This window comes from Procambarus clarkii, chromosome 44, assembly GCF_040958095.1.
Source record: "Procambarus clarkii isolate CNS0578487 chromosome 44, FALCON_Pclarkii_2.0, whole genome shotgun sequence".
NCBI classification, from domain to species: domain Eukaryota; kingdom Metazoa; phylum Arthropoda; class Malacostraca; order Decapoda; family Cambaridae; genus Procambarus; species Procambarus clarkii.
The window spans coordinates 12,848,717-12,862,719 of NC_091193.1; the positions used below are offsets into that span (position 1 = coordinate 12,848,717).

The 14,003-nt window shown below is 41.7% G+C and overlaps 1 protein-coding gene across 11 annotated transcripts in view; it reads left to right on the plus strand.

Moving 5' to 3' along the window:
- LOC123745276 (serine-rich adhesin for platelets) overlaps positions 1-14,003 on the plus strand; it is a 50,737-nt gene that overhangs the window by 8,462 nt on the left and 28,272 nt on the right. For 10 of the 11 annotated variants that reach the window (XM_045725640.2, XM_045725633.2, XM_045725637.2 and 7 more), the window contains 4 exons: positions 1,740-1,841; positions 6,524-6,629; positions 8,348-8,521; positions 10,777-10,907. In XM_045725640.2, coding sequence (XP_045581596.2) covers positions 1,740-1,841; positions 6,524-6,629; positions 8,348-8,521; positions 10,777-10,907 — 513 coding nt within the window. Of the gene's footprint in view, positions 1-1,739; positions 1,842-6,304; positions 6,389-6,523; positions 6,630-8,347; positions 8,522-10,776; positions 10,908-14,003 lie in introns of those variants that run through there. The other variant, XM_045725641.2, reaches the window with a different exon arrangement.

Below are 14,003 nucleotides of genomic sequence, written 5' to 3' on the forward strand. Positions count from 1 at the left end.
GGTTTTTAGTTTGTCAATGTTATAGCCTGAATGACATGGGTAATTAATACTTAACATACGATGATATTATTGTAAGTTATTACACTTAAGTTTAAGCCAAGGTATGTCATATTTTCCGGCATATAACATCTGTCTATACCCAATAATAACTTTGCTGATGCTATCATATAAAATATAACTTCCATGTTCAACTTGGATATTTTTTTGATCGTTTATCTCTTCAGAAGATTAATATTTTTCTATTTGAAAGTTCAGCCGGCATTCGCATCTTCCTAAAAACTTTTCTCATCTCTCTTGAGAACTTCATGAACGTTCAGGTACGAGGTAACTGGTGCATGTATTTACTCTAGTATGAATGTTGAATAACTTGATTTATGAGAAGATAATTCACAAAAACTATGAGTATATTACTATCTAATAAGGATAATGTTTCTAGACCTACAGCATTTACCGTCTAAGCTCGCTTATCCGGACTATATGGGGAAGGACCTCTCACTGGATAAGTCAGACATCCCGATAAGCAGAATTCTTACCGGGAAAGTCCAAAAATTACTATACTGCATTTGCAATTTTTTGTACCACAACCAACATAATTTGAGTTTCCACACACACTATAAATCAAAAATATAATTTGAAAGAGAAACTTCAGCCTACCTTGTTGTAATTTTTCTTGTTTGATACTGTAGATTTTGAAATGTGTAGTTCTTGAAAGTATATGTAACCTAACCTCCAGTTATCCTGATTTCTGTACGGATATGGCAAAGTTTTGCCAGAAAATTATCAGGATGTGATTTTGCCTGGATAACCCAAGTATCCTGTTAAGTGGAATGTGGATAAGCGAGCTCATACATATGTACTGTGTACTGTTTACTGTAGTATAAACTGTAAAGTGTGTATAGAGGAAGTGTATGAAGAGGATTTTTGTGTGTGTCAAGGTAAACTCCATTACATCTACATAGAGCTATTTTATTGATATTAGCATCATACGTGTAAAACCCAGATAATACTGTAGTTTAAGTCAACGTATGATAACCGCATATCCCTGTGAATCGGCATATGTTGATAACCATACTTTAAGGGCTAAGGGATGCGAGTCTCAATCCTCAGCATCACCCTTTTTAATTTTTTAATTTCCAAGCTGTCGTAAACGAATACGAGGTCCTACGGTTCATCGCCTCCTCAGTGATGGAGAGAGGGGGGATATCCATTATAAATACAAATTTTTGTATTCCCATTTCATGGAAGGAAGCTGTTCTTTTCTCACACATAATGGATAGCAATCGTAGGCTGCAGAAGTGATCGCATGATTAAAGTAAGAACTCTCAAGTGTATGGGGAGACAACTTGCAACTCAGAGTTGCAGTGTTGGAGGTAATAACTTCACAATGCTGCCTCCTGTCTGTCTGGTGTGTCTGACTGCATTTGAAGTTGAGTGTGGTGGTACCTAGCATGTGAAACACAGGCATACACAGTATCAAGTAATGCTAACATAAACATTCTCGGAATAGGACAGTTCTTTCACCTAACAATGTACTCTCAGGAGAATACTTAGTAAATTACAGTTATAATAACATTAACAAGATTATGTAAAATGTAATGCATTATACAGGTAACGGTGGAGATGGTCAATTGCTGAATTATTTCAGGGAGATTCTTGACCTGCATGCCAAAGTTGCAAGTTGCAGGGGGGATCAAGGTAAACAGCAGTAACCAGTTAAATACATTGTTTAATCATTACAGGTGCCTGTATTAAAGATCATGGACTTTGCAAAGAATTTCAAAAGCCAGTTTTCAACATCATCCCAATTTTCATTCAATGCAGCAGTCTTGGAGTGTATTAAGGTACGTTGATACTCTGGTATTGGAGATAATGTACAGTACATTTGTTCTTCATTATAATTATCAGTTTTGTTGTTTTGAGAGTTTTGTACAATAACTGGAAATTTAAATGTTGTACTTGAATATGCAGTACACTGTATATGATTATACCTGAATATACCTGCCTATTGGTAATTTTTTCAGAAGCCTCTGATGATGTTGGTTGACTTAATATTCGGCTTTAGTTATTTATTGTAGTTAGCTCATTACCTAATTTATTTATACTGTGGTCCCTTGAATTGAGCGTACTAAAAAAGATGCAAATTCAGGAATGGGTAAATACTTTCTTTACTGCCAAGGATCAAACGGGTTTGCTTCTAAATGAGCAATTCGATGTTATGACCTGTTGTTTAGTATTTAATGCTGTGATAGGATATCCTTTTGGCTTGTAGTTTTACCTAACTTGTACTGCTCACCACATGTCTTGCTTGTTGTGTTCTGTGCTTAAATACCATATATTTCTTGTGTGAATTCACTCCAATGCTAGCAGTGTGGGTGAGAGACCAGAATCAGAGAGCAGTGTCTGTTAACTGGTTTAATGTTTGCAAAGGCTTTACAAATTTATGATCACTTAGCACACATGGAAGCTGCTGCATCAGCTGCTGAGCCAGTCCAAGCTAGTAAGGGTGATTTACTAGCTTGGAATGGCTCAGCAGCTGATGCAGCAGCTTCCATGTATGCTAAGTGATCATAAATTTGTGATAATTTCAGGAATTGCCGGCATCTTTCACAATGCTACAATAATGGGTGAGGCTGCTTGCACTGACAAAGTAGCAGCAGTTACAGTTGTTTAAGATCTGAAAGCATTTATACAAGCTGAAAGTTACCTGCCTTAGCAACTGTTAAATGCAGGTAAAAGATGTTTATTTCTGTGAAGAGCCCCTCTAGTTTCCCGGAGCTATACCAAGCTGATATGTATGTGTGCTGATATATATTGACCGTGGCATCAGTCAATTCAATTGGAGTTCTAGCCTACCGGGGAACACGAGTCAGAACGTGGCCCCCTCAGAGAGGCATGAGGAGCAATGGCCTACAAAAAATCCCATGTGTGGTTGGAAGCATTCTATGTCTGCTATCTACTGGGTTAGGCACCCAGAAAGGTAGACATCTTGAAACAAACTCCACCTGGTTAAAAATTCCTAATGAAAACCGAATTATCAAGCAGAGCTCCACAATCTAAAAACAAGCATGATGTCACAACTGCTTGTCACTCACTTGGAACCCCAGAGTGATCACGCCAGCTATCCAACCCCAGTTCTGAGGCTAATGTGCTGTGTGACAGTCGTTCGACTCTGGCTCCTGTCTCTGAGCTGTGCTGTGCCTTTCCAGTTTTGTTCTGCTGTGTGATGGTGTGTGAGCCAGGAGTAATTCGCAGAGTACTGGGTCTGCATGCGCCTAGGGCCACCTTCCCTAGATGCCCTGTAAGTACTGCCCTTGCGGCTTGGGGTTGCCTTCCACAGGTTGTTTGGGAACTACCTCCGTAGAGAGCTTTTGCTGCTCGGTAATTGCCCACCTTGGGGTCAGCAGGGGTTTTCATTTCCTCTGTTTGACCTTGGGTAGGAGGTAGTATTGTTGCTGGTAGGGGCGCAAAGTACTGTACAGCTTGTCACATATTACACAGCGGCCGTTTCTGTTCCTCCTGGAGACGTTGTCTTTTTATTTGTTGCCTGGTGGGGATCTGCCCCTTGGTTATTGTCAATCCTCTGTTATTCTGGTGGTCCCCCACTAGGTCCTCGTGATTGTACACTTTGCAGGTGTTCAGGTTTAATAGATCTCTCGGTAGTTGGGCCAACCAGTTAGCAGTACCGTGCTTGGGCTTCCCTTAGCAGTCAGCTTAAGGGCCCTGGAAAACCCTATTGGGGCTCATTGGTCCAATGGATGCATCTTCTGGGGTCCCATCTCGCTTTATGCATAGTCGAAATGACCCCGTCCCTCAGGTGGATTTCCCGCCTGTTTCCAGTCCCCAAACGGGACTGTGTGAATCTGAGGTTCATTCTGGATTTGTCCCGCTGAACCCCTGGGTCTTTTGCCTTTCCTTTCGGATAACCAATCTGTCCCAGGTCTGGCTTCTTTTGGAGCCGAATGTTTGGATGGTGTCTCTGGACTTCTGGGATGCATAGTGGCATGTCCTGATTCATCCGGGTTTCAGGGACTGGTTCCGTTTTGTCGTGGGGCATCAAGCTTACTGCTTTCGTTACCTTCCATTTGGCTTGAATCTGGCACCTCACGTGTTCACATGCCTTATCCGGGACGTGGTGACCCGCTTGATTCTGCTAGGGGTTCGGGTTCTGGCCTACCTCGATGACTGGCTGGTGCAGGCTCCCAGCCGGTCCGCATGTCTGCCCGCCAGGGGTTTGGTTCTTTTCTAGCTCGCCGGGTTCTGGTTCTTTTCTAGCTCGCCGAGTTCTGGTTCTTGATGAACTGGAGGAAGTCCCATCTGGTTCCCTCTCAGGTTTGGACTTGGCTGGGTCTTGTGTGGGACTCTCGGACCGTTTCCTTGCTTCTCTCTCTGGTGTCGTTGCTGCAGCTGCAGTCCCGCGTTCAGCCATTTCTGGGGGGCTCCCAGGTCACTTCTTGGTTACTCAAGCAGCTGTGCAGGAGTAACTTCGCCATGCTAGTTTACCTGCCGGGTTGGGTCTGGCTTCTGCGGCAGTTCTGGTTCCTTTGGGGACATCCCTTCTATTGCTCTCACAATCGTTGGGTTCAACCTCTTAGGTTCTTGTGTCGGCTGCTACGTCTGGCTGTCCTCTTCTGGTTTTTCGGGGTTCAGTGCCGTGGTGCCTCCCCATGCCCTCGTTCAATATGTCCACGGATGCGTTGTGTCTTGGCTGGGGTTTTGTGACCAGTGCTCACCAGGCCAGCCAGTGGCAGTGAGGGTTTGTCCTTACATTGGGCGCGCAGCACGGTGCGGGGAGTTCACGGCGGTGTAGATGTCGCTTCAGAGGGTTCGTGTCGCTTGCGGATCGACAAATCTGGTTCCATTCGGACTGCGCCCCAATGGCCTGAACCGAGGGGGGGGGGGGTTCGATGCAGCCCTTGGCTCTTTGGGGCTGGTCGCTTCAGGGGACTTGTCAAATAATAATGGCATTTTACCTTAGGGCAGTCAAATGAGTACTCAAATGCAGTACATAATAAAGTGCAGAATGCGTGGGAGGTACAGTGGTATTTAATATAAACCCCAAACTTTTTAAGATGCAAGTCATATGGCATGTGTAAAAAGCTGTTATACAGCAGAGAGTACAAGAGAGATACTGTATACTTGGACCATCTGAAAATCCACACTTAAGGGGGCATTAGGAACATTTTGAACGTTTTTCAAAATGGTTTGATTTCAATCAAACTTTTTTGACATATATGAAAAGGGTTTCATCTGGTCCAAGTCTCAGCATCGTAGCATAAATAGGAAGAGTGAAAAAAATATTGAATTATGTGTCAACAATTTTCCAAAATGGTCAAAAACAATTATCAAACACAAGTGTCAACTGAAATCCAACTATGACTCCCAGCTATCACAATAGCATATACTGTATTAAAAAAAATTATAATTAGTTTTATTAAAAAATTAATAAGTCGACGTCAACCTCAGCCACAGGTGGCTGAACTTTGACCTTTGTACAGGTAAATAATTAACAACTACATGGGAGTTCAAACTCTTCATTTATTATTAAATTTACATGAAACTTGCACATTATATGTAGAGTTTATGCCTCTAAAAACTGGGGGATTTTTGTTTTCCTAAGTCCATTTATTGATTTTATAAATATTTATAAACATTTTGTTGCATAATTTTTTGGGGAACTTTGAAAATTTGTATTATTGCACTAAATACATTTGGGATAGAAATCTTCCTACAAAATCTTTATTTTATGGTAATGTGATAACTGAGTGTCATAGAAATGATTTCGGTTGACACTTGTGTTTGTTCGAGTTCTTTGAAAAATGTTGAAAAATTGTCTCAAATACTTTTTTTTTTTTCTCCCTCTCTATATAGGCTGCAATGCTGAAACTTGGACCAATTGCACCCCTTTTTACATATAAAATGTCAATAAATTTTGATTGCACTAGAACAACTTTTAATAATCCATTCTGTTGGGCCCTTAGCCCCGAGTAATGACAAAATTCTTAATTTTATTTCAATCTTGAATTTTTATAAAAATTGAACATTAGGTATTTGCAAAGCCATGTTATCAGATACCATGCAAGTGCTGACAATGCTCGTGTAAAATAGGCCACCTTAATTAGTTTTTTGAGTAGTATAGATTAGAAATTGTGTAGAATATATTTTCTTTGTAATCCCCCCCTTTTCTCCTTTTGCTTCTATGGTGCATAGGGTTGTTAATGCCTTCTGACAACCCAGAGCACAATTGAATTGAATTTATCAGCCCTACTTTTGATTGAATTAAGACGGACTAAGTGTTTCTTTTCTTAGGGATGAGCCATGTGGTCTTTTTGGACTGAAAGGTCTGTTTCCCGGCTGTTTTTTCATCCTGTTAGGAAATCGAGCATAAAAGGTAAACCTAGCCGAAATTGTAATAATATTTATATGGTGCCTCAACATCCTCATTGATACTGCACCAGATAAATTGATTATTAATCACAATATTTTGTTTAATAACCAGCTTAAGCATTTGTATTTTTTGTTTCAGGAATATAGACAGCAGTCTGGATTGGAAGACGTAGATTCAAAACAATCGCTGATGAAATGGGCTCATAATGGCTTTCCCGAGGCAATAAATTTTGAACAAAACATAGGTGAGCTCAATATAAATGTTTTTAGTAAGGAGGCAGAACTCCTTAATTGCTTAAAGATTTGTGAACATATTAAATTGGATGCTTGTGATTTCCCTGCTTTTTATGCAAAACTATGTGTTTTTAACACAGTAAGATTCCTTTCTGAACCATTACCTTGAATACTCCCCAATTCAGAGCTAATATGTTCCGCCAAGGATTTTTATCACTTGTCAGGTTCTTGTTGACCTTTTCCCTCTGCATCATGGAAAATATCTTTGTAAATTGTAATTTTTAAGAAAAATGGGTTGACAGTTGTGAGTCTAATTCAAGTCACAAGTCACCCTTTAGGGATCAATACTTTTTCTGGGGGAGCCCCTTCGGCTTCCCGGAGTTATCCAGGCTGATATAGATATATTAGACTGTGACATCAGTCAATGTTAATGTCTAAGCCTACTGGGGACTATGAGCCAGAACCTGGCACCCTCAGAGAGGCACGAGGAGCAGTGGCCTATAGAAATGCACATGTTTTTGCCATCGACCGTGTCAGGCACCCAGAAAGAAAAGCATCCCAAAACAAACCCATATTGTGGTTGAAACTACTACTGAAAGTCAAACGAGTGGACAGAACTCCCCAAATGAAAACGAGCAAACGGGCATGACGTCATTACTTCGCTGCGCATTAGACCCTCACGCCGGCGATCCACCTTGCAGTTCTGAGGCTGGATATCAACACACGCGAAAAACCGGCAATCGGAAGGAGGGAGGATTGCAGGGAAGCCTCTGGGTCTCGCCCAGAAAATGGCTTTTCATTACATTCAACACTGGTTTTCTGGGGGGGAGTCCCTTCGGCTTCCCGGAGCTACTTCACCAAAGATAAGGAAAAGAGGGATGCACCAGGGAAGTGTTCGCCATGCGCAACTCGAATCGAAAACAAGACAACCCATGGCACCGAAGGACCCAGCAAATTGCGAAGCCTCCTCCCCCTCCTGGGGAGGGGGGGTGGGGCTTCGCAGACAAGTGGCACTGCGACGTAATGACGTCATGCTCGTTTGCTCGTTTTCATTTGAGGAGTTCTGTCCACTCGTTTGACTTTCAGTAGTAGTTTCAACCAAAATGGGGTCTGTTTTGGGATGCTTACCTTTCTGTGTCTGACCCAGTCAATGACAGACATAGAATGCTCCATATCTACATGTGCATTTCTATAGGTCATTGCTGCTCGTGCCTCTCTGAGGGGGCCAGGTTCTGGCTCGTGGTCTCTGATAGGCCTAGAATTCCATTCACATTGACTGATGCCAAAGTCTGATATATCCGTATCAGCCTGGAAAGCTCCGGGAAGCCTCCGGGTCTCGCCCAGAAAATGGCGTTTCATTACATTTAATGCTGGTTTTATATTTAACATCTGTATTTACCTGTAGTCACTTTCAAGCATTCTGGTCTCAAAGGGCAGCTTGGATCTAGGGTTGTCTTGAGATAATTTTATCTAAAAGGTTGTTACTTGGAGCACTAACAATACCATCACCACCTATCCCATCATCACTTCCCGTACTATCACCACCACCATTATTCATTACAGCATCCTCTAATCATTGAGCCCCATATCCTTTTTACCACTTTTTTATATCCTGAGATGATGATTGGAGATCTCTTTTTGATTTGCTATGATCAGAACATACCTGATTAATGTGTGTTCCATTCTTAATCAGTTTTGTTGGCATTTATTTTTTTTATTTTTTTTTCAGTATTATGTTTGTCTTCAAAAATAATGCATTGTCTGAGGCGTATTAAAAGGATGCAGTCGAGGAAATCGGCATCTACCTCCTCTTCACACGACTCGTTTTTTCCTACCTCATCATCTTCATCAGTTAATTCGGATTCATCAAGTGCTGATGAACGACAGAACTGGAAACCCAAAGGTGTGTTTTTTTATGTCAGTATGTACGAAGCCTTTAAAAGTAATTACTGGATATCTTCCTTCCTTTCTAAATTTCCTCAGAATGCATTTTACTGTAAAATTTTAAGGTTTATTAACACAAGTCTGTTCTGTGCATCATGCTTTCGTGAATAAGAGTTGAATAGTTTTCCTCTGACAAATGGAAAAAAAGCTAGGCTGTGAATTAAAATAGAATACAATGCTGGTGCATTGTATTCATTGTGCGAGTAGAGAGCACATCTCGCAAGACTCTGGGTCAAAGATGTCGTTGACCCAACAGGCATCATGACGAAGTCAAAACGGGTGACTGTCACCCTGAGACAAGGGCACATAGCAACCCTCAAACTTGCACGAGAAGAGCTGAAACTTGGAAGACGCTTCCATTGGTCCACCGAGCCCCAACGGGGTTTTCCAGGGTCCATAGGTTGACTGCTATGGAAAGCCCAGACATGGTGGTGCTAAACCGGTTAAACCCAAGAGCTAACAAAGGGGAATGAGCTAAAATACTGAAAATGGCGTTTCATTACATTCAACGCTGTTTTTTTTGGGGGGGGGAGTCCCTTCGGCTGCCCGGAGCTAACTACCCACAGAGGAAAAAAACATAAGGACTTACCAGGGAGGCGATTGCTGCTCACTCCTCAACTCGAAGTCGAGACAACTGGCTGCAAAGCGACACAGGCCCGACTAGGCCTAGGGACATTCACAAGGTAACGAGCAGCCAGGACCCTTTTCGACTGCCAAAAACCTCGTGCCCGAATGTCAGCCCATGACATGTTACCAAAGACGGCAGCAAGAGCAGTGTACTTACGAACGTCATGGGCACGGAGATAGACCACAGGCTGGCTAGCCCTAATAACTCTGAGGATGACCTGGGACGACCAAAGTCCGACATTAGCATATCAGCCTAGTAAGCTCCGGGGAGCCTTCGGGTCTCACCCAGAAAATGGCATTTAAATACATTCAACGTTTTTTTTTTTTTTTTTTAAATATGCATTCCTCAATAAAGGTATAGAAATGACATAGTTAGCCAACACAGCTTGGCTCTGGCTGCTGGAAAGATCTACCCCAGTGTGCTACAGTGGAGCATGCAAATACACAGTGCTCCCCCTCACTTCCACTCCTGGCCTGAGTAAAGTCAAGAAATTTAAAGACACCTGACTTATCCTCAACCCACAAAGGAGGAGCCTAAGGTGGTCAGGGTATTTGGGAGTTGCTCCCTTGGAGGGGACTCTTGAACACCCCAGGGAAGATAACCCTGAAATGCAAGGGCAGCACTAGGGAGCACCTAGAGAAGAGAACACTGTGCCCATGCAGCTCCAAGTACTGTGATGTCTAGACTCGTGCAACACTGCACAGAGGAATGCCTACAAGGCAAGAGACCACCCAGTTCAAAATCAAATAACCAGAGCCTAAGCAGCAGAAAGGCAACTATTCACACACTACACACATCAGCATAGAACTGAGAGTGGTGTTGCTGGCTGACTGCAAACTACTTCCTGTTTCCCCCCCCCCCTCCCCTCCCCAAACAAGTAGGGGAGGTGTGGGTGAACGAGCTGGCACTAGTTCAAAACTTTTCAACTGTTTGTTTACATTGTTGAGGGAGCTCTTTTTGTGGTTCTCAAGGCTTGATCTTTTCTAAAGCCAGCTATGGTCTGGTTTTGTTTCGCTGACATTCTGGGTGCCTTTCCTGGTAGTGGCCTAATAAATAAAGGCCACTGCTCCCTGTGCCTCTGTGAGGGGACTAGGTTCTGGTTCTTGGTCCCCAGTAGGCCCATATAGAACTTCGCGGCTGATGTGACTTAGTAGTTGGTACACTATCGGGGATAATGTGCCAGCTTCAGGGAGCCATAATGGTCTGCCCTTAGAAAGTGGCTGTTTTTGTTTGTAATCATATGAGTAAATATTTATTGCATTATATAAATGATAAATTAAAGGAAATATTTGTAGTATAATTATTTGTTAAGCTAGGTTTCTTGTATTGGATATACAGTATTACCTTTCTGTATATACAATTTAATCAATAGAATTTTTTTTATCTTCATTATTTTAATTTTTATTATTTTCATGCACTAATAAGTTTCATCTTGTTATCGTAACACTATCTTGACTTTATCTCACATGACCCAGTAGTGGATCACACCCTGAGTCTGAAGAACAATAACCCTAGAGTCATAATTAAATGGAAAAAAAAAGAGGGGGAAGACATACTTTTAATATACTGTAATTAAAATATTTCAGCATCTCTTTTGAAGGCAGCCAGGGATGGGAAACACAATATTGAGACACTCTGTATAGCTTGTGACAGCATTGATTGTGAAATAGTGTCTCCACATCCATGTTTTGAAGGAGGCACTTGCAAAGACTGCCAGGTAAGGAAATCATTAAATTTTTAATGGAATCTTCCATGCTAAGCTAAATAACCCAAAATGAGATACCTCGAAGTTTTTTCTAGCTTTCCTGGGAAACATTATGATATTGTAATAGTTTTGTGAATTTTTTATTTATTTATTTTTATTATTATTATTTTTATAAGATAGTGTTGGTAGTACAGTGGCTACGTTCTCGGATCACAATCGAGGATCCCGGGTTCAATCTCTGGGTGTGATTAGGCCCGATTTCTTGCTGTGCCTGATTATCGTCCTGCCCCTGGTCTTGCTTCTTGTTCCCTCCTAACTCTATTTCCTGTCCCTCTTTCTATTTCTCTTCGCTTTTCCTCTCTTCCTTACTCGTGTCCCAATCAATGAACACCCAACTGTATCTTCCACATCCCTTAATCTTCTCTACCAGTATATACTGTACTTTACTTCTTTGGAAGGTAATCTTTACTGATCTTTGTCATCCCTGTTGGACCCCTCTGTATCCTGAATTTTTTTTCCCTATTTCTTGGGTTGCCCTACTTGCTTACACTTTGTCTAGGATCCCTTTTAACTTTTAACTCCTCCTGGTCTGAATTTTTTATCTTCTGTGTGTGAGTCCTTCTGGTCTTGTCAGGTTGTTTATAATAATAGGTTGCTTCCTTCCTATTGTTCCAGGTCACTGCCTGCTTTCATCTGATAGACTCCACCACTTGTTTTTATTATCAGCCTTGCCTCTGCCCCTCTTTGGCTACTTCTGCAAAAGATATTGTTGGCTCTTGACCCTAATGTTCTGTCACCTGGTATCTTTCATTTGTCCTCCACCCAGAGCTTTTATGTTGAAACTGATGTCCTCTGTACAGGACCATTGTAATCATTACTGTCTTCATTACCTTGGGCCATGTTTTGACTACTACCTCTCAGGAGGACCCTGTTCTCTCTCACCACCACCTTCTCCTGCAAGGAATATCTTTCCGGGTCACTGGTCCCTCGATTCTTGGTAAATCTGATACTTTGATGTCAATCTGTTTGTCTTTTAATTCGTGTATTGGCATCCTTAGGGATATTTAACACTTTTAAATATCCATTGACTGACAGTGCTAAATAGTCTTCCCAACTTGGCACCTTCTTTTAATCACTACAGTTCTTATTTACTATTTACTTTATATTCAGTCATTGTCATCACATGACTTTAAGAAACCAATAAAAGTCACTTGGAAGGGTTCTCTTGTGAGCTGGTATGGCCTGTTTCTGGTGCCAACTGAAGGGGAACACTTAAACTCCATGACTCAATTATGTGAATTCATCACAGAGTTCACATGAAGAACTGAAGAATTCTTCAGTGCAGGCTACAGTGATGGCAGACTACTGTGGTAACAAATTAGATGCACATGCTATCATGGGAACACCATTGTGTGGTGTAGCTGGTGACAAGGCTGGTTGGCCTAGTATTCAGATGCAAGTGAGGGCTGGAAGCCTATTGAACAGTGTGAAAATTCTGCAATCCTGTAGAAGTTCTCATGCTAGATGAAGTCAATAGTCAATAGCCCCACAAGCTAGAGAACTACCTTATCATTTATTGTTTACATGGGTAAGCAAAAAATCTTCTGTGGCATATTGAGCTTGAAGGTGATGCCTTATGTGTTTGTTACATTAAACCTTTTAAAGATGATGTCTGGATTAATGTCTTCTAATTTTGTTCAGTATTTTAAAGTTCTCGATGGTATTAGCCCTGTCATGACTGGTTTGTAGTGTTAGTCATGATGTAACACTAGTATATTGTACACTAGACTATACTGATTAAGGCTGATATATACTGAATAACACTTCCTACTAGTTGCACTTGGTAACACTTTATAAAAATTTATAAAGGTAAAGCCTTGAGGGTACTAGTTATTGAACACTGGTTATTTATATTTAACGTAATATGAACTGACATAGGGTTTCCGATTGATGGTTACACCCGGAACCCAAAGGTACCCTTCCAAGGAAATGCTACACAGGGAACAAATTAATTAACTACGCTGCCACAACCCTGCCTGACCATCAGCTATATCAAACAATGAGGCAAGAAATGTTGCTTGACTTTGAGAGTCCTTTCTTTTAACTGTCATTAATTATGAGCCGGTTGTTGACAAAACTACCTACATAGGAGTTTGAAAGGTTCCGTTTAATTGACACAGATGGAAAGTTTAACATGAGTTTGAGAACAAAATATGATATTCTTCAACTATAAGTCTCTACTCTATCACTGGCAAATGTTTAGAAATCTTATATGGACAATTCAAAGATAACACACATTACCTTCTGGGTCCTTGCTCTACGACCTGGATGAATTCAGTCTGTCTCCCGAGGCCCCCCTCTCTTCCTCCGTGATCCAGCACTCTCTCTGTGTCTAACTCTCCTACAGGGGCATATATATACATGCCTCCAAAACTGCCACATCCCCTATCAGCTGGAGAAAAGGGGAGGGGGGGGTGAGATTTGCTGTTGCTAACCTACACTGAGGTGTAAGAGGTCTGCCCACACGTGCACAAACACTCGAGAATTTGCCATCAAGATGTTTGACAGCCACCATACACCTCTTCAAGGATGGGAATTATTAATTATGGGGTGGGGGGGGGGTGCAAGAGGGAAGGAACGTTTTCCTCACCTGAATGTTTACACAGCCAACACTCCCTCTGTAGGTGGTTGACCTCTGACCTGGCAGAAAGGGGTAGATCCCTGGGTGTTTACATATAAGAATATGGGAGTCTAATTCCATTACAATGTTTCACAAGATTATCATGAAATATCACCTACTTGAAACTTGTTGACTAAGACTAGCCCAGGAATATTTTAATTAACTTTGCAAGACGATCCAGAGGTCATCTAGGCTGACCTCTTGGAGAAAGCTTCCCTGGGTGTGAGCTCTGGGGGAGTGGTCATGGTTATTACAGTGATATCCTCAATCTTTCCTGGTATTAATTCTGAGATGATTTTTGTCACTGCACAGACCCTTTTCCAAAGCAGTTGTGTCTTTTTAATGGCGAGGTCTCGATGCTTGGATATAGTAGTTTAAATAGGGTTATTTTTACTATAAGTTGAGCCTGACCCCCAGGCTGGGCTTGG